At 52.9% G+C, this 19,394-nt stretch overlaps 2 protein-coding genes across 6 annotated transcripts in view; one reads left to right on the forward strand and one right to left on the reverse strand.

Moving 5' to 3' along the window:
• The first annotated feature begins 419 nt into the window (after positions 1-419).
• CYP17A1 (cytochrome P450 family 17 subfamily A member 1) lies at positions 420-3,078 on the forward strand. Its single transcript, XM_013174485.3, has 8 exons — positions 420-763; positions 864-1,002; positions 1,210-1,439; positions 1,574-1,660; positions 1,736-1,945; positions 2,148-2,317; positions 2,388-2,491; positions 2,693-3,078. Exons 1-8 carry the CDS (start codon positions 452-454, stop codon positions 2,959-2,961), a joined length of 1,521 nt encoding a protein of 506 aa, XP_013029939.2. The 5' UTR covers positions 420-451; the 3' UTR covers positions 2,962-3,078.
• A 3,827-nt stretch (positions 3,079-6,905) lies between these two features.
• The window catches only part of WBP1L (WW domain binding protein 1 like), a 57,465-nt gene continuing 44,976 nt past the window's right edge, over positions 6,906-19,394 (reverse strand). For all 5 annotated transcript variants that reach the window (XM_067000229.1, XM_067000230.1, XM_067000228.1 and 2 more), the window contains 2 exons: positions 10,558-10,719; positions 6,906-9,224 (listed from right to left, as the gene is read on the reverse strand). In XM_067000229.1, coding sequence (XP_066856330.1) covers positions 8,485-9,224; positions 10,558-10,719 — 902 coding nt within the window. In that variant the 3' untranslated portion in view covers positions 6,906-8,484. The remainder of the gene's footprint in view (positions 9,225-10,557; positions 10,720-19,394) is intronic.

Genomic DNA, 19,394 nt, shown 5'->3' on the forward strand with positions numbered 1-19,394 from the left:
TGCTGCCCAGTGCTGCCCAGTACTAACCAGTTCAAACCACTCCTGCACCATATCGCCCAGTGCTGCCCAGTATTGCTCAGTGCTGCCCAGTACTAACCAATTCAAACCAGTCCTGCACCATATTGCCCAATTCTTCCCAGTATTGCCCAGGCATCCCAGTGCCGCCCAGTGCCCCAGCCCCTCTCGGGCACCAGGAGGGTCTCACAGCGTGTCAGCAGCCCCCAGCCCTCCCCCGTCCCCAGCCCCGGTCACTGCACCCAGAGGAGCCCCCAGGGGCTCCCCCCGTGCTCCCAGCCCCTCCGCCCTCTCCCCAGCTGCCGAGCTGGCCCAGCGCCCGTCACGGCCCGCCGCCATCCCCCCGATAAGCAGCCGAGCCCGTCCCAGGGTCAAGGGGACGCTGCCGGGCGGGTATAAAGGAGCGGGGGCCGCACAGCCCCGCAGCCGCCCCACCATGCTGCCGCTGGCCGCCCTGCTGCTGTGCCTGGCCCTGCTGTGCGCCTGGGGGCTGGCACGCCGGCGGGGTCCCACGGGGACGGGGACGGGGCGGCTGCGGAGCCTGCCAGCCCTGCCGCTGGTGGGGAGCCTGCTGCAGCTGGCCGGGCACCCCCAGCTCCACCTGCGGCTCTGGCGCCTGCAGGGCCGCTACGGCAGCCTCTACGGGCTCTGGATGGGCTCCCACTACGTGGTGGTGGTCAACAGCTACCAGCACGCCAGGGAGGTGCTGCTGAAGAAGGGGAAGGCTTTCGCCGGACGGCCCCGCACCGTGAGTCGGGGGGATGGCTTCGGGGGATCCCCCGGTGCGGGGCGAGGATGCTGTGGGGCTGCCTGGCAGCAGGGTGACCCCGTGGCCGTGTGCCCCGCAGGTGACCACGGACCTGCTGTCCCGGGGGGGCAAGGACATCGCCTTCGCCAGCTACAGCCCCCTCTGGAAGTTCCAGCGCAAGCTGGTGCACGCCGCCCTCTCCATGTTCGGGGAGGGCTCGCTCGCCCTCGAGAAGATCAGTAAGTGTCCCCCGCCACCCCGCTATCACGTGTGTGTGTCTTTTCTGTCCTCATTGCACCTCCGGCCTCTCTGCTCCATCCTGCCCCAAACATCCTCCCTGCTGCCCAGCCCCTCAGGCTCAGCCCCTGCTGGAGGTGCCTCCTGCCACCCCCTTGGCCACCCCCAGGGCTCAGCGTCCCCTCTCCTGCCTCTCCTTCCCCAAAAAGTCTGCCAGGAGGCCGCGTCCCTGTGTGAGACGCTCAGCGCCGCGCAGGATGCAGCCCTGGACATGGCCCCGGAGCTCACGCGGGCCGTCACCAACGTGGTCTGCTCCCTCTGCTTCAACTCCTCCTACCGGCGCGGGGACCCCGAGTTCGAGGCCATGCTGGAGTACAGCCAGGGCATCGTGGACACCGTGGCCAAGGAGAGCTTGGTGGACATCTTCCCCTGGCTCCAGGTGAGCGTGGACACAGGCACTGCGTGGTCTTCTCATGAGGGAAGAGAGGAAGGAGCTGGGGTGTGCCCTGCAGGAGGGAGCTAACGCTGGGCTGAGCTGGAGCCCTTTGCTGTAACGGAGCTTTTCTCCCCCAGATCTTCCCCAACAAGGACTTGGCCCTGCTGAAGAAGTGCCTCAAGGTCAGGGACGAGCTGCTCCAGCAGAAGTTCACCGAACACAAGGTGCCGAAGGGGCTGGGACAGGGGGCTGCGGGGTGCTGGAGCTGAGGTGGGGGGCTCACCTGTGTCCCCTGGCAGGAAGCCTTCTGTGGGGACACCGTGAGGGACCTCATGGATGCCCTCCTGCAAGTGAGGCTCAGCGCCGAGAACAACAGCCCACCGGCACCGGGGCTGGAGCTGACAGACGACCACCTCCTCATGACGGTGGGGGACATCTTTGGGGCTGGCGTGGAGACCACCACGACCGTGCTCAAGTGGACTGTGCTCTACCTGCTCCACTACCCTGAGGTAAGGTCTGTGCCCCATGGGTCTCCCTCCTGCACCAGGGGCATCGGAGGGGGCTTTGGGGAAGGATAATGCCAAGAGAGATGTCAGGCTCTTGGAATAAGTGCTATCAAGCTGTGAGGAACACTTTGCTTCTGCCCTCATCACCTGCTAGGACGTGCTGGCGGTGCTGGGTGCTCACGCCCAGCCTTTGCTCCCCTCCCAGGTCCAGAGGAAGATCCAGGAGGAGATGGACCAGAAAATCGGCCTGGCCCGTCACCCCCACCTCAGCGACCGCCCGCTGCTGCCCTACCTGGAGGCCACCATCAGCGAAGTGCTGCGCATCCGGCCCGTGTCCCCCCTGCTCATCCCACACGTGTCCCTCACCGACACCAGGTGAGACCACCGGCGCGTGGGCAGAGGCGGCGGGCGGGAGCGGCCCCCTCACGCCGTGTTCTCCCCGCAGCATCGGGGAGTACGCCATCCCCAAGGGCGCCAGGGTCGTCATCAACCTCTGGTCCGTGCACCACGACGAGAAGGAGTGGGACAAGCCCGAGGAGTTCAACCCCGGTGGGTTGCGTGCCCTGTGGTGTGGGGGGCACAGCAGGAGAGGGGCCAGGAGCTCACGTCCTGCTTCCCCCCCCGTCCGGGGAGCTCGTGCCCGCCTTGCCCTGCTCCTGCTGCTGGCAGGAGGGACACGCAGGGGCTGAATTTGGGCAGGCGTCAGGCAGAAAGGGACCGATCCCCTCAGCGTGCCCCTTCCCCTTGCAGGCCGCTTCCTGGACGAGCAGGGCCAGCACATCCACTCGCCCTCGCCCAGCTACCTGCCCTTCGGGGCCGGGATCCGCGTGTGCCTGGGCGAAGTCCTGGCCAAGATGGAGCTGTTCCTCTTCCTGGCCTGGGTGCTGCAGAGGTTCACGCTCGAGTGCCCCCAGGACCAGCCCCTGCCCTCGCTGGAGGGCAAGTTCGGCGTCGTGCTGCAGGTGCAGAAGTTTCGGGTGAAGGCCAGGCTGCGGGAGGCCTGGAGGGCGGCCTCGTGACGGGGACACCCCGCATCCCGTGCGATGGGGTGGGGTGGGGTGGGTGGATGCCACAGAGCCTTCACCCTGCTTGCCTGGTGGATGCGAGGCTGCCTGAATAAAGCCATTCCCAACCCAGCACGGCTCCAGCTGCTTTTTGGGCAGGTGACAGAGGGCAGGAGCGGGTGGGAAGGTGCCTGAGGCGTGTGGCGGCCCCAAAACCTCACGTGTGTGCTGGGCTGAGATGCCACGGCCCCTCTGCGTGGCTGCTGGGGGGAGAAGGTCCCCCCCACCCCATCCCTGAGCTGGAGACAGCGTGCTCCCTCTGCCTGGGACCTGCTTCACGCAGGGAAAAGAAGGAAACAGCTTAAATATTCCTGCTGCTTTAGCTCCCGCCTGGCTCCCTCTGTGCACAGACACACACCGCTGCACGCACCTGCACACATACGGGGGGCTGTGCCCGTGCCTGCACACCCGTGTACTCACCAGCATGTGCAGGCACACGACAGCACAGGGCTGTGTTTATGTATGCCCACACACGCACATATATGTTCGTATGCACACACACATGTATGTGCACGCAGAGCCCCTCCCAGATGGGACGTCAGCTGCCATAAAACGCCCTGCCAGGGAGGGCAGTGTGCAATTAGGTTTCTGCTCCTCGATTGCTTGACCTTTTAATATTTAACTAAGCAGCAACACGGCTGCGCGACCCCTCCTCAGCCCTGCACACCTCGCTTCCTCCCTGCCTATTTCCCCCTGCGCTTTAACTCTTGCGAGCAGGCAGGAAAGCCAGCATAAAACCAGTCCCTCCCCACCGCTAGCCCTGTGCTCTGTTTCACAGCTGATGTTTGCACTTAGCCTGTGCGCGGCCCCCTTGCTGCTCAGCAGCTGATGCCAAACGTGTGCCTGCGGATGGTCCTAAGCCAGAGGACGGCACCACCCGCAGCGATTTGCACAAATCTTGTGCTCCAGCTGGGTTTCCCTCTTCGGCAGGGCAGGCACACGCCGTCCCCAGGCTGGGCGAGCAGCCTCATGCCACAAATGCTGGGTGCCTGGCCCCAATCCCAACCGCAGCCCACCTCTTCCCCACCGTCTGGTTGGGATCTGAAGCCACTGCAGGGGATTTAGCTGTCGGTGCTGTCTGCCCGGCATCCAGGCACTTGGTGAGCAGCTGCCGGCACCGCTGTGGGACAGGCAGGGAGAGATGCTGCCGAGTCACGGGGCTGGTATTCACAGCTGGGCAGCTGCACGGGGCCGTGCTGCTATGTTTGAACACGCAGGTCCAAGCCCCCGAACCCCACCAGGCAGCTTCAATTGGGCTGGTGGCAGCCGGGCTTCGCCATCCATCCTCCTGCCATGAGAAATGGAGGTCCCCGAAACCCAAAACGTGCAGACCCTTGGTGCCTTGGTGTCCAGGACGAGCCCTCCAACCGGATCAGGATCCAGTGACCCCAAACCGGGGGCTGGCTGTGGCCGTGCCGCGGGAGAGCCGGGGGTGACCTCGGCGGCAGCCGCCGGGTTTCGGCTGGCCCATTGCAAGCAGCCGCCGCTTTCCCTGCCAAAATAACCCTGCTGATGTAACCGCCCGGGTCGCGTTGCGTCTCTGCCCTCTGTCTGGGGCCGCCCGGGACATTTGCACGGGGGAAAAACAGGATATGAGTGTGCTCTGCATCCAAGGGGCTCGGGAGGCAGCTACGCGGGGCTACTGGGAAGCAGCGTGCCGCGTCTCCTCCTGCTCCTTACAGCCTGCGAGGGAGGAACCGACGGCAGGAAGGCGGCTTTCCCATAGCTTGCCCTGAGCACCATGAAGAGGTAGCCGTCCCCGGCCAAAAACAAACCGAGAAATGAAAACAAACCGAGAACCAACCCCGCAGCCCCCCCGGCACAGAGCACACGGCGCTTGCACCACGGACCAGGCAGGCCCCGGTGCGGGGCACGATTCCCATCTGATAACAACAGATCCGGGCTGCAAGGGAGCGGGGGAAACAGCTCTGAGGAAGAAAAGGGAACGGTCCCGGCCTTCCCAGGCCTGCCGGGAGCAGGTCACAGCGGGACGTCCCGGCTGGGACGTGAGGAGGAGGAGGACTGGGTCCTTCACAGAGGCTGGGAGGCAGGAAGCTCCGCGGGCCAGGCGCCGGCCTCTGACGCACATCCCGGGGTGCCGGGGAGGAGGCAGAGCCCGGCTGGCGTCACCGGCACCCTCTCAGCGAACCCACACGTTCTCGGTCTGCCACCGAGGAGGCTCGCCCCGGCCTCCTGCCCTGTGGCCACGTGCAAGGCAGCTCGGCTGCACCACGGCTTTCCTGGGCCCTGCGCTGGGCAGGTGAGCCTGCCTCCTCTTCTGGTCGTAGGGTTACGCAAACACAGGCATTTCCCACCTCTGGCTAGCAGGGGGCAAGGCTCGGAAGAGATAGTGCACATAAACAGAAGGAAAAATACAAAGCCTCATGCTCGTTGAGGGGACCCCGGATTTTTGCTTTTTTTCCCACCGTTCTTGAGCTTCAAGTGCAGGAGCACTTGCCAAAGCAGCTTCGTTGATTTAACACATGCAGATGTACAAATAAGCCACAGGATACACTGAAGGAAAACTGCACGTCTGTTTCCAGGGGGATTTTGTGCCGTTGGAGCAGAAAAGTCCCTTGTGAAGACAGAGGGATGCTCCCCTGTCCCCACCAGGAGCACACCTTGTGCCTGACCAACCCTGCCCCTGTAAGCTCCATCAAAAACAGCCTTCTTTTAAGGCATTATCACCAACGCCACTTAAGAGCATCCTGTAAAGAAAATGCTGGTGCGCTCTTTGATTTTCATTTTACACCCAGAGCATGGGACTTTCTACAAAGGCACACACATGTGAGGATCCCACACATGAGGTGAAGCTTTTCTAAAGCTTCAGAGCCATGGCTTTTGCAGTCCTCTGCCCATACCTTTTCCCCAAGGAGGCACCAGCCAGGACATCTGCTCTGCCAGGATCCGGCCCTGTACCCATGCCACCTGCCTGACACCTGGTCTAAAAGCTCAAAGCACTGAGAGCGCCACACTCACAGTCCTGCACGTGCCAGCTTTCTGCCACAAGAGCAAGAAGGGCATAGGAAAAAAAAATCAATGAAATAAAATAGACATGGCTCGTGGGCTGTTTGCTTCCTTCTGCTCTTTAAAAGCCTGAAGAAAATGGAGGGGTCACAGAACAGTCACACCACTGCTTGTTCCTGACAGCTGAGGATTAGAAACATCCGCAGGGCCGACTGTCCCACGGGCACTCACCTCGGTGGCCAGAGGACTGCGGGTTCTCCTGCTCTTAGTGAAAAGGCAGGAAAGCAAACACGGAGATTTTTGTCTTCTAGTAACAGGAACGTTGGCAGAAGTTCTCCCACCAGCACAGGGCCATTCCCAGGATTTATAGCAGGAAAATCCCACACTGTAAGGACTGATGGTGTTTTTTTCTAGCTTCCTTTATGATGTGAGGAACAAACCTCAGTGCCAGTACATGGAGAATTTCTAGGGGCAGCAGCAAGGATCTTTAATTCTCTTCTTAAATGTGTGAACAGAGTTGCAAGCAGCCAGTCCCTACACGGCTGCACAGTGAGCCAGCACACCCCGGGGGTATCACCCCATCCCTCTCACAGGAGGCATCCAGAAACAAAGTTCCCTGAATCCAGACCAAAGCCTTTAATTCTTAAGAGCACCCTAATACACCTACTGAAGTGCTGTTTTGATCAGCCGGAAGGAAAAGGCTGCACGGAGCAAGGTTCTCCTACAAGTTGCCCTTTTTTAAGTTAGAAGTGTTTTTTAAGTTAGAAGTGTGAGTTTTACCTTCAAGCATGTAAAACACTGAAATAAGCACCACTTGCTCCATCATCTGTATTCAGGACAGTGCCACGTACCTTCAGTTAAAAAAAAAAAAACCACCAACTAAAGAGATCTTTTTCTTAACTCAAAAAATGATACACATACACGCAGGCAAGTTATCAGAAAAGACATTATATTTTGGTTTCCACCTCATTTGAAACTGATTTTGGTTTTCAATCAATCAAATCTGAGTATGACTGAGTTCAGTTTTCAATTTTTTTTCCCCATAACAGTAATGATCTGGACGACCATAATTATAAAAGGGACGGGGAGAAAACTCAAGAACAAGATACACAGTCTGAATTGTGCTCTCTTCCACACGAGCACTCCAGGGAATGTTAGTTTCAGCTCTTACTTTTTTTTTTTTCCCCTTCGGGTTGTTACTAACAAAATCTCTACCGTTTATTAAAGCAAAGCTACAGTAAATTTTCTTGCAGTCTTACAGCAGGTTTTCATATTACCAGTAGGACTCGCATGCATGGATTGCAGTCACACACACACACTCACAGACATTATACAGTAGCCAGTTGCCACCATAAAAAAAAAAAAAGAAAACAGACATTCATTTCCTGTAAGTGGTCAACATCAGAATCGCACCAAACTTTTGGATTAAAAAAAAAAAAAAAAAATACTGCACAGGTCTTCCACATCGACATGGTAAAGTCATCCCTTCGCAATGGACGGAGCTCTCGTCTCCATTTGTTCAACATGCATCGCTGAAGCTTGAAGGCACGCTGGCCAAAGAGAGCCCTGTTCTTTTTTTGTCATCTTAACTCAAGTGTGCTGCACTCGGGGTGCAAAATAAGGAAAAAAATAAAGCCAAGCCCTTTTGCAGCACACCGGGAAAAGGTCATTCGGAGACCACAGTACTTGGAAGGCAGCCCAGCTGCCCTGATTCTACTTCTAACTGTGCTCTTGGAGGCATTGAACAGATACACTTGTCTTTGAAAATTACATATAAAGGCAAATTTCTGCAAACCCTTTCTTTTCAGACTGCTTATGGTAGACTAACACTCCTGGAAGAAACTGGTCCTTCAGTTACCAGCTTCAAGTGGGAAATCTCCTACCTGCTGTCTTAAACACTGAAGCACCAGAGATTATAGGGCTGATGTGTTGAGGCGTTCATCAGCTTTGGGAAAGTTTAACACACACACACAAAAAAAAAACCACGTTAAAATGAAAAGAAATCCACAATGCCTCAAGAGCACGATATCAAACCAGAACTCTTGGGCTACTGACTGCCGGCACTGTCAGAAGCTGCTTGCTTCTGGGAAGACACCTGGAGGTTGAAGCCTTACGGTGATTTCGTATCCTCCCAGGGTGAGATTTGCTGAGCTTTACTGATTGCGAGACAAAGCAGTGTTTTGGAAAACTAAAACCAACAAACTCATAATAACCATCACCAAAATCACCATTGGGAAAGTTCAATTTGTTAGAAGGTCTCATTGAGAAACACCACTCCCTGCCTCACAGAGCAGGATGGACATGATTAACAAAACCCAGAGCAACCCGTCCCCCACAAGCTGGGCCTTCGGGACTAGCCCCCGAATTACACTGGAGGGGAGGAAAACTAAAAAAAAAAAAAAAATAAGGTTGTATATCACCTTTTCCTCCTCTTAAAGTTTTAATCTGCTTATTTTTCTTTTATTTCTTTGTGTTCTTTTTTCCCCCGATTCTCCCTTCCACTCTTCCACCTTAGCTGGGGGAGTTATTGGTACGAGAGTTTGGAGAGTCCTGCTCATTTATTGTGTTCAAGAGTACACACACCGGCTGCCGGGGCAGGTGGTGGTGGCTGTGTTCACGGTGCTGCTCTTCCGCGGCATTAAAAAGCCCTTCCTCCTCGTCCCCGTGCGGGCGGCCGCTGCAGCTGTCGCAGAAGTCCAGGGGCCCGTCCAGAGCATCATCGATGAGCCCGTCAAACTCCTTGAGGTCGTCGTCGTGATGGCCCCGGTTGCATACGCAGACTTCGATGCCCGAGTCGCCCGTGAAGCGGCGCTGCCTGCCCGGCGTCTTGTCCTTCGCGTCGGGAATCGCGCTGCTCTGCTCTAAGCTCTCAGAGCTGTAACCTTTTAGCAGTTCCTCCTTGCACTCCGTATCCTTTTCGGGACTGGCCCTCTCCACTAGCTCAGCTCCCGTGCTGGTACCGCCGGGCTCCACGCTCTGCATTTTGGCAACTGCTCGCTCGACCAGCGCGGCGGTGGAAGGCTCGGGGTCCCCGAGGCCGGGGGACCCGGTGTTGTCAGTACTGCTGTTATTGCCGCTGGGTGCCGCCGAGCTGCTCTGTGCTGGCTGCAGGTTTCTTGGCGTGTCTGGGATTGTGCTACTGCTGCCTGCTGGGACGCACTGCTGATGTAAGGCACTGTATGGCGGTGGCGGGGTTGGCGGTCGGTTCACCACTTCCTCGTAGGGAGGTAGTAAATAATTTGGCAGAAACCCTGAAAGCGGGAGGCAAGGAGGAGAAGTTATTTCGCGAACAGCTTATCTCAGGAAACTTGTTATTAACGTAGGTCGGTATGTCGTTTGTCATCTGCCAGCACCTTGCCACCAAACAATGGGCTTTACGAGCGGTGCCAAAAATTAAACCAAAAGAGATATTCGGTGTTTTAGAGAAGCAGCGATCGCAGCACAGGAGGGTACAGTTACAGGAGGAGATGGACACGGCTGGAAACAGCAGCCAGACCTTATGGCTCTCAGGTCTACACTTAAGGCTACCAGGCAAACCCAGCCATACCCCAAATGGCCCCATAAACCACACCAAGGTGTGGCCTGTGTTGGCTGGAGGGAACAACCTGGGAGATAACCTGCCAGCCCTCTCCAACACTGGCTTCTCAGCTGAGTTTCCACTTTCAAGAGCAAAGATTTCATCTCACAAAGCTGTGTGTGAATATGAAGAGACGCAAACAGCTACAAGAAACTCAGCATCTGGGCTCATGGTTGTTGTTTCAGTGGTGGATTCAGTTTTTCTAGTCTGGTCAGAATAAACTGGCAGTACCAGCAAGAGAAGTGGGTTTGTTGTACTTACAGACCCTCAAATCTAAGAAAGATTTTATTTATTTCATAACAGGCAACAAAATAGCCTATACAGACAGAATGGACTTAAATAATGGAAACCTGTAGAGATAGGACTGTAGTTTTCCACGCGTAATTGCGTATCCCTGGGGCTGGGGAGGAAAGAGCTGCTGGGGCAAGAGTTGAATGAGAAAAGCAGGTCTGCACATGCAATTCGACAACCTTTTATAGGAAACTCAGCTGTGGCACCTCCAGTCAAAGGCTGAGGGTCACCACTCCAGCATACCGTAGCAGGGCACTATGATCACGAATCACTCGTGCTTTCCCTGAGCCACGGACAACAACTCCTTCACGGAGTTCATGCTCGCCAGCAGCACTGTGGCCTGGGAGCTGCAGCACGGGGTGGAAGCCAGCACGGTCCCAGCTGAGGCACCACTTCCACCCAGCCCGCGCGACCAAATTTCGTGAAGCCACCCCCTCACATCTCACTCCCACCAGCTGTGTTTGCAGGCTGGGAAGGAGAAGGAGCATCCCGAAGGAAATCTTTTTAAAACCTTTCCAGGAAGGCACCCAGGTGATCGCTGCACACACGGCCAAGTCAGCAGTACGTGTGAAGGGGGCTGACACGCATCCAGCAGCTGCGATACGTCACCTCCATTCTCCACAAGCCCCGGTGAGGCAGCAGAGCTGTCCCCACCTCTCGCTGAGCCCAACCGCCGCTCCCCACGGCCTCTGGGAAAAGCGACGTGAGGTACGTACGTAAATAGAAGGGCAGGGCTGAGTAGTTGTGGGCTTCCCGGTAAGCGATCAGGTTGATCTCATGTTGCCGCTGCTGGGCCTGCAGACGGTGCTTGGTGCGTCGGTGATGGCAAACACAACAGCAGCTGAGAATGATGATGATGGTCCACACCAGCCAAAACCCTGCGGGGGGGGAGAGCGAGACGTTAGCCGGGGCGCAGGAGCCACATCCAACCCAGGGAACTCTACAAACGAGATGGGGAAGATCCCTGGGAAGTCTAGATCCGAACCCCGCGCTGCTCTAAAGGCAGGAATACACAGGGCACCGGGAGGCTTCTGCACGTGCCCACCTGCGTAAGGGACTGCTGCTCGGGGAGCCTTCGCTGATTTGGGTAATTTTGTATGTGCTTTGGCACGACATGGAGCGTGCTTGCTAGTCACGGCTCTGGAGGAGAACAAAATACGGAGCTCTGGCTCCCCCACCCCCCCAAAAAAAACCATCCATCCCACCCCTTGGAAATTACTTCTTTTGGCAAAATATATAAACAGATCTGCGAATAGCATTGAATTTGACTCCCACAGCCACTTTGGTTTGAAAATAATAATCAAGACACAAAAGACACTCTGCAGATTGACCACAGAAGAAGAGAAAAACCCCAAGCACTATGTTTTGCTTTTGTTTGCGCTGCTCTTTAATTTCTAGCCCAAATCCTTCATTGTTATGTTTAACAAAAACATACTCTTTTTACATAGACGTCTCAAAATATTTTTAAAACTTATTTTTGTATTCAATGTCTTAAATTATCCAAAATTAAATTAATCCAGCCCCCCCACACCGAATCCTCAAGAAACCGAACTTCTGCTCCGTTTGTGGCCGCGGCTGGTTTCCGTGCACTGCCACAGGACATGCAGTGCTCTTTAAAAGGGAATTTAACATCAGCGCTTCCTGAATTTTCTCCAGCCCTGCTAACATGCCAAGTAACTCCCCCCCCCCCCACGCTCTTTAAAGCTCCCTTCCCACTTGCATACATTAGAAATACGTTTCAGAGAGATATCAAAGAGCTACACCGCTTACGCCAGGTTAGGATTTGGCCTCCTGCAACTGCAGCCCACAGCCCTGTCTGGCTCAGGGGCCTCTGTAATCTTTATCATTTTTAAGCTTAATTTTCGCAGCTAAAAATACCAGGAGAGTTCCTCCTTTATAAACACGAGGCCTGGCAACCGCTCCTCGGCAGAGATCACAACACGGTTTCTCTCTTGGTAAGACTTCTGCCATTCTTTATTATTCCCAAACATACAAAATCAGTGCAAAAAAACATTTTCAACAGAGTTGTTCTGCCCTGTGGTATCAGCCTGCTTTTTTCTCCCTAATAAAACCCTCTGGCCTGGCTTTACAACACCTTGTTTTCAGCATCCCCTTCTGAGTTAGAAGTGTTTTCTCTGCTAAGAGCTGGGTGGGGAAAGGTGAACAGTTTAGGAATCTCAAGAATGAGAGGAATATTGCTCTGTCTCAGGACAAAGTGCAACCGAGTCGTATCGCTGCTCTCAGAGAGCTGTTTGCAGGTGAGCTGGATGTGCTGCATCGTGCCTTCCGGCGTTTTGAGCAGGGACTTGCACCTCCCTGTGTCGTAACCCGAATTCTCCCTGTATTTTGGCACAGCAAACCGAAATCTCCCTCTCGCCTTGCACAACCTGTTTCCCTAATGAGCTAGATTCTGCCTTGTACCCAAATTTATCAAAACTCGCTATCAAATTACAGTCTTGCATGCTTTTTTTTTTTTTTGTCTACTGCCCTCTGAGCACCCTCTTGCTCCTAAAAAAGCCTTTTTATTCGAGTTACAGGGATCAGTCTTGCCCACCTTTCCCTCCAAAGCCAGGCGTTTGCAGTCACCGTCTCGCCGTTTGAAAACTCCCCCCAGTACATTTTATTTTTTGCTAAGGGAAGGTTCCTTGGCCCGTGCTTGCTGAGGAAGCAAGAACAACCCCTCAAAACCAGGTCACTCGCACAGCACGCCACCGTGCGCTGAGGCAGGCCTGCAGTTCATCTTCCAGTGCTCCTTATTTTCAGAGAGCGATCCGTGATCGTCCGTTCAAAAACAATGGAAAATTACACCCGGCTATCCAGGGATTTTAGCTAGTTATGAAAACAGATGCTTTTTAACACATTTTTTCATGTCCTTTCCCAAGGACTCTGGAGGCAGTGGTAGCAGGCAGCACTTCGTTAGTTAAGATGTCCTGGAGAAGTGCCACTGTTAAGCAATCTCAGCTGTAGCAGCCGAATTTTTCTGCAGGGAATAACTGCTCCCACCCAAGCCTGCATCCAGTGGATTAAAAAACTATTTCTTTAGAAATCTCCTCTACCCATTCCAAAGAAATCCCGAAGTGCTTTGCAGACAAACTGATGGACAAGCTCAGAGTAGGGGTCAAAGTAAGCTCAGCCATCGCCGGGAAGACACGCAGCAGCTCTGTAAACAACAGGCAGTAACAGCACACAGCAGTTTGGGCTAATAAATTAATGCTGGATCCTACTGAAACCGCAGGTGGCATTTTTAAGTAAACAGCCCCTAATTTACTGGGTTGCAGTTCGGTCACAGTGCCAGGAACAACACCTCCACGCCGGTGCCAAGGGTCTCCGTGCACGCTTGCGACCACAAATGGACAGGACCTGGTGTTTCTCATGTGAATTTCCAGAAAAAGAACCCACTAATACCACGCTATTGCCTGGTTTCATTAACCACGGACGCTTCCTGGAGCTTCTAGGAATTACTCAACTCCTGACTCAGCGCGAGCCCCGGGCCTCGCCTGGGTGATCGCAGGGGATTGGCGCTGCGCGCCCGCCACAGCTGCTTGCTCCACCTGGCTGCTTCTTTGAGGGCTTTGCCCCCACCTCGCCACGCAGCAGCACATCTGCGTTCCCCAGCACGTAGGAAGCATCAGCGTGGGACATCCGTAGGCGCTGAGGCAGGCGGGGAGCTGCTCACCCGCTTGAAGGTCTGGTTGCAAGCCCAGCACGGTGCTGGGGGCCCGCGGAAGGCCCCATAACGTGCCCTAGCCAGGAGGCTGGGCACAGCTGCAGTTCTGGCTGCAGAACCGAAAACCTGCGGAAGCCTAGCAAATATATAGTACAGTCATTTATTTGAACTGAAGCTCCACGTAAAGGCCAAGTGTAAATATTATGTCTAAAAGGATGGAGAGAACAGTGAAGATGTCCTGGGCCGAGCTGTGCATTTGTACACCTGGCGATGCTCGGCTTCCAACTAGCAGCAGGGAGGGAAACGGAGCAGAGCGCTGGCCCACGCACCCAGCGGCTCGTTTGGCAAGAGGGGAAGGAGGGGAATTTCAAATTCATCCAAAGACAACACGACACGAGCAGGAAACGTGGAGGCTGAGCGCTGTAACGGTACAAGCTAACACCTGGCCCGTGGCAAGAGCAGGCACCAGCTCTGCTTCGTGCTGAAAACGGGTGAGATGTGCAAAGGCAACAGAAGTCTGGCATTAAAAGGCCTCCAAAAGCCAAGTAAAACCGGGCTTCCAGTTGCCTTTGTTGTCCCCAAAAGCTTTCCCTCAGCTCTTCAGCACGCGCCTCCTGCCCATATGGACATGAGCTGGTTTCAGCCGTACCGTGCTGAGCTGTCGCTGCAGCCACTGGAAAAGGAGAAAATGTCGGGAGGCACTGGGCAGGCAGATCCAGGTCTGTCAGAAATAGTCCGATTCGAGAGAGAAGCTCCCGGGGGCATTTCCCACTGCCAACCCGGCTGTGACCACGGGGAGTAAAAGCTCGCTGCAATCGGAGGGGGAGACTGACAGGCAGAGAGAAACAGGGTCTTCGGAGAAATAGTTGCTATTGATGAATACCACGGACAGAAGCGATGCACCAGTTCGGAGCTAAACATGCAGTGGGGGACCGTGAGATTTAAAGGCAATTTCAGGCTCGCTCTTGGTTTATGGAAGAGTCAGAGGTTGAAATGCTCTGCCGTCCAAAAAAGGCTGAGAAGTGCTGAGTTCTGAGAAGTGCTGCTGTATTTTCTGTCAAATTCACTGGTGATGCCAATGGGTTGATAATGATGCAAGCAAAGAGTGAAGCAGACACAGCCAAGGAGTTGAGTTTTGCCAAGAGATTTCCCTGCCAGAGCATCAAAAGCTTTCATGAAAATAAAACAGCAGTACCAAGCTCTTACCAGCATCACACAGGCTCAGGGAAAAGCACCAAGCTCTACGTGAGCACTAAGCTCAGAGGATCCAAACAGGAGCTGCAGGAAGACCTGCAAACAGAATTACCTCCCAGGGAAGGTAATTCTCACTGTGCTCACAAGCACAGAAAACACCGAGGAACGAGGAGGCGGCTGTGTTCACAGCTTCCTTGGGAAAGGGAGCTCCATCAGAGGTCATGCACTGGAGATGTCTTCTACCAGCCATGACAGAATGTGCCAGGCTTAGAGCTTCAAGAAAACCTGAGGCACTGACCACAGTTTTGCCCAAATTTAAGAATAATTAGGAATAAACCATCTTGAGGGTAAGAAACAGAGCATTCTCTCCCTATGAAAAGTGGGGAGCAGCGTTCAGTCTGATGCCGAGGAGGACATGCACTGTGCTTGCTGCCTGGGATGCTGCCATCAGCAGCCCCATCGAGGGAAGCTCCTTTTATCCTGTGCAAAATGGAAAACATGTTTTCTGGAGCGTTCCAAGGGTAGGAACAGAGAAATCTGCCCTCAAGTTCACGGTAAACTTGGGCAAATGCCATTGCTCTATTGGCAGGAAGTCCCCTAAAAGGGAGCCAAAATATACTGCAAAGTGTTTTTGTGTCTGCCTGACAAGCATCTGGGTAATAGCTTTGGCTTCACGAGAGCTGGTTCTAAACAGAAGAAGAAGTGGGACAATTTCATTGACTAAAATGCGATCTCCCAAACAACGGCCTCACAGTTGGCCATGCCTGAAAAAAAAAATTGTCTTTCCCAGGGCCAACGCCATCATCAAAAACAGGAGAGAGATTTAATTGGTACCACAACTCGGATGCACTTGGGTTTTACAGTGTCCTTGGCACAGGGACCGTGTCGTCTCCTGCCTCTTCGACACCAGCCCGCGTGAGTCAATGCTGCTGCTCAGGAATGCGAGACGAGGATCCAGGCCATAGGCCTAGGAACATTTTAAAGAAAAAGAAGGCTGCTGAACGACGAGGTCCCTCCAGCCTGTCTCTTCCATACTTCGTGCCAGCACAAAGTTGCGTGCAACTGTGCTTTGAACTGGTTTTGGGGAACCAGCGCAGGTTGAAACTCATCTGGCCCAACCAAACAGCAGCAAGAGAATGACTGTGACTTTCAGTGACAGCTTTATGTCAATTTAAGTCAGCAGAACTGCAGCCCCAGCCCGATCACACTGCAGGAAAGAGTTATTGAATTGCAGTGGTACAAGGAGAAAGCTGAAGGCGACATCTCCAACTCCCGCTCACTGCCTCCCAGCTTGGTGACTCGTGGCAGAAGATGATGGACATTAACTGCAGCTGGTTTCTAGCTTTCAGAACAGTGGCCAGAATACACAGTACATCCACCGCCATGAAATAAGATGGAAAAAGACATGTTTCAGAAAAATCCTTTGCAATGAGAGGCGAGGCAGTAAATCTGCAAACTGTTGTTATGCCTCTTCTCCCGGGGAGAGCGCCTTTGAAGAACAATTGTTCCTGTGCTCCAGAAGACTTTAAGTCCAGTCAGTTCTGGCATAAGAGTTGTACCCCATCAAGACCTTTATGTTGGTAAAATGCACGTTAAATACCGGTCTAACATATACCAGAGAGAAGCATCCAGCTGAGGCCATGCCCAGTTAACCTGGGACCAAGATGTGGATAAGTGATGGAGCTGGGGATTTGGTGAGGAGCTGGGTTGCAGGTGCAGAAGGCAGGGGGTGAAGCAGCAGGGTTTGGCTGTCTTGCCTTTTCTTACTTTTTAGCAGGTGGAAGTAGCCCATGTGGGGTGAAGGTCAGGATCTGCACAGTAAGACTACGCAAGAGAGATTGCCTTCTTTGTATAGGTGAACATCACCACACCAAAACCAGCCTAAGTTGATTTTGCTGTGCGGATTAGGCTACAGAAATACAAGAATAAAACTCCTCACTAACCCCATTTATCTGTTTCCACATAGTTGTGACATCTGTTTTGTTTGCTAGGCTTCATAACAGCAGGGTCATCGCTGAAGCATCAGCTGAGGAGTAACAGCAGCCAGAATTCAGTTTCATACACCTGAGTTAAAGAGAAAGCAAGCACAGCCATGCAGGAGGCTGCGAGAAAGGCAAGGAACAGGGCAAATCCCTCTCCAAAAAAAGGACTTGGTTAAACTGAAGGATAAGATAACGCGGGGTGAGAAAGAAAACATGGGACTGACGTGTTATTTGACTGAGGGCTTTGGAGACTGCAGCAAAGTCTTTGGAAATGAATCCCTGTTATAAACCTGACCTGGAACATGTACGTGTTACAGCAGTTGCTAGAGCTTTAGCAACTAACCGGATTCCTGCCAAAATTTTCTGGCAGCACGTTTTTTGGGGAAAAGAACTGTCTAGAGATTCCAAAGGGAAGCGTGCAGAGATGAGCAAAACGTTCAAAATCAGCAAAAACATCTACTGTGCTGCCTGCAAACAGATTTTTTCCCGTACAACCCTTCCACTAAGGCCCAAATAGTCAAGACTTTTTTTTTTCCTTTCAGAAACAGAGGGGCTCGGTGTCAATGCTAAGGCAGCCAAAATGAAGCAAAATCTGGTACATCTAACATCTGAATCGCCACTCATCACCCGTGCTGGTTTGCTGCGCAGTACCTTAATGCTCTGACTTTGAGGGGCTGCAGCTGAGATCGTCTGCGTGCTGTGACCAGCTGCCTGTCTCCATGCTCTGCGATTCCTGAAGCACCGCACACTATTCTTCCAACCGCACCACATAAAATACTTTCTGCAGCTTAGCTGGCTGTGTTCGGTGCCTCAGGAACTGTCTAATTTCATGCTGCTCCTCATCAGGGCAAGGGGGAGACAAGGATGGATGTCAGGAGATCTGGACTTGGTTCTCAAAACACATTATAGGCTTAAACTTTGGAAAATCCAGAACTTCTGAGCCTTAATTCTTACCCGACAAAATGCAGGTAACTGCCTTCCTTGATTACTTTCTTTCTTCTAGTTTGAAAAGTGGCATCTGGGAACATTTAAGCAATAAAACACCCATCGAGCCTGGACCAAGGTCAACATCAGAAAACTCCAGCAAATCACAAGCACATCATAACAGACCTGAATCAAAACTGTTAGCAAGCAAAGCCCAGTGGCTGCTGCTGTTCTCTCACAACCTCCCCCTTGAGTACTGTGACCTCTCTGGGGAGCCCAAGGAAATTGTTAGGCTAAAACATGCAACCAGCTCAGCCACCATCCATCCAGACAGTTTCCCCTACGTGGGGAGATGCAACAGTGAAGCTCCTTCTCCCCTCCTGCTTTTCAAAATCCTACTCCATAAAAATTAAGAGACATACTGCCATATCCCCCCCTCTCCCCCCACGTTAACAGCTAGCAACCCTCAGCTAAGAACTAATTGAACCTTTATATAGCTATGAGACCTATATATATATATAAACCTGGATATAGTTTTATTATTTGGCAACATGGCACTATATTTTTTTTTAATAAGAGATGGGTGGGGAATCTGAACCAAGCTGTTGTCTAATTTTAAACACAGGCTGTCCACCTGCTTGGCATATCATGTTCTCCATTCCTCCACTCCACCCCTTAACAAAATAATACCTTGATTTTGCATCCCATTCCATTACCCTCAAGGACTGGTTTATAATTACCGTAACCTTACTTGCTGTCTAGAAATGTTGAGGTCAGCCATTTTCAAAGACAAACTTCCCTCAAATTCTTAAATGGGGGAAAACGATCCTTTTTATGGGAAATCCTCCAAGTGGCCACAAGACAGGCTCACATTTCAAAAGGCATATCCAACAAAGACAGACCAGCTTTCTTTTCCATTTCAAATGCCACCCTCCTCTGCTTCTTGTCCCCACTAAGCTGTGGTGGTAAAAAAAATCCAGCATTTAATTCAACAGGACAAGGAAGAAGGCTAGTTTTCAGGCACACAGTAGTCCTGGTGGTCAGAGAAGTTTCTGGGAAGAGTAGAAACTTCTGAGAAGTTACTCCAGTACATGCATACATTGGTTAAAGTCAAATCATAAGAGAAGCATGAAGCCATACTGAAAAGTTCCAATTTAACTGTTCATTAACAAAAATTTATTATTAACCTTTAAAAAGCTAATCTATTCCCTAGCGAGTAAAGCTGTTGCTCGCCACATCATCAGTTCACTCCTGTTAGTGAGCCTATTTACATAAATTATCGCCTCTGTTCACCTTAAAGGTCTTACGGGTGCCTCAGCACACATACATACCGAAGATATTCAACAGTCCGTGGAGCAGCAGAGCAGTTCTGCAGCTGTGGTCGCACGCTCTAGAACATGAGTTTTCATTTAAAAGGACATGCTCCCGCCCGCACCTCCACCCCCCATCCCAGAAACCTCCTTCTAGCACACATAATGGCAAAGCAAGCTTTGAAAACATTAACCAACTGTAAATCAATGCTGGGCATTTGCCCAAATTTGCAGAAAGCCTGCAAGAATAGGTCTCGAGTTTGCACTGTTCCCTTCATCTCCGTGCGGTATATGATGCTCTTCACTACGCAGGAGGAATGTGAATCTCAACACAGAAACCCACTTCCCCCGAGGAACCATTCATCAGCGTGTGCCATTAATATGTTTACTCCACGCTCTCAAAGCGACTCGTGTGCTTGCCCTAGAGAGCAGCTCGAAATGTTCTCCTCCCCTGTAATAAAATCTGTTTTTATCTT

This window comes from Anser cygnoides, chromosome 7 (genome assembly GCF_040182565.1).
Source record: "Anser cygnoides isolate HZ-2024a breed goose chromosome 7, Taihu_goose_T2T_genome, whole genome shotgun sequence".
NCBI lineage: Eukaryota > Metazoa > Chordata > Aves > Anseriformes > Anatidae > Anser > Anser cygnoides.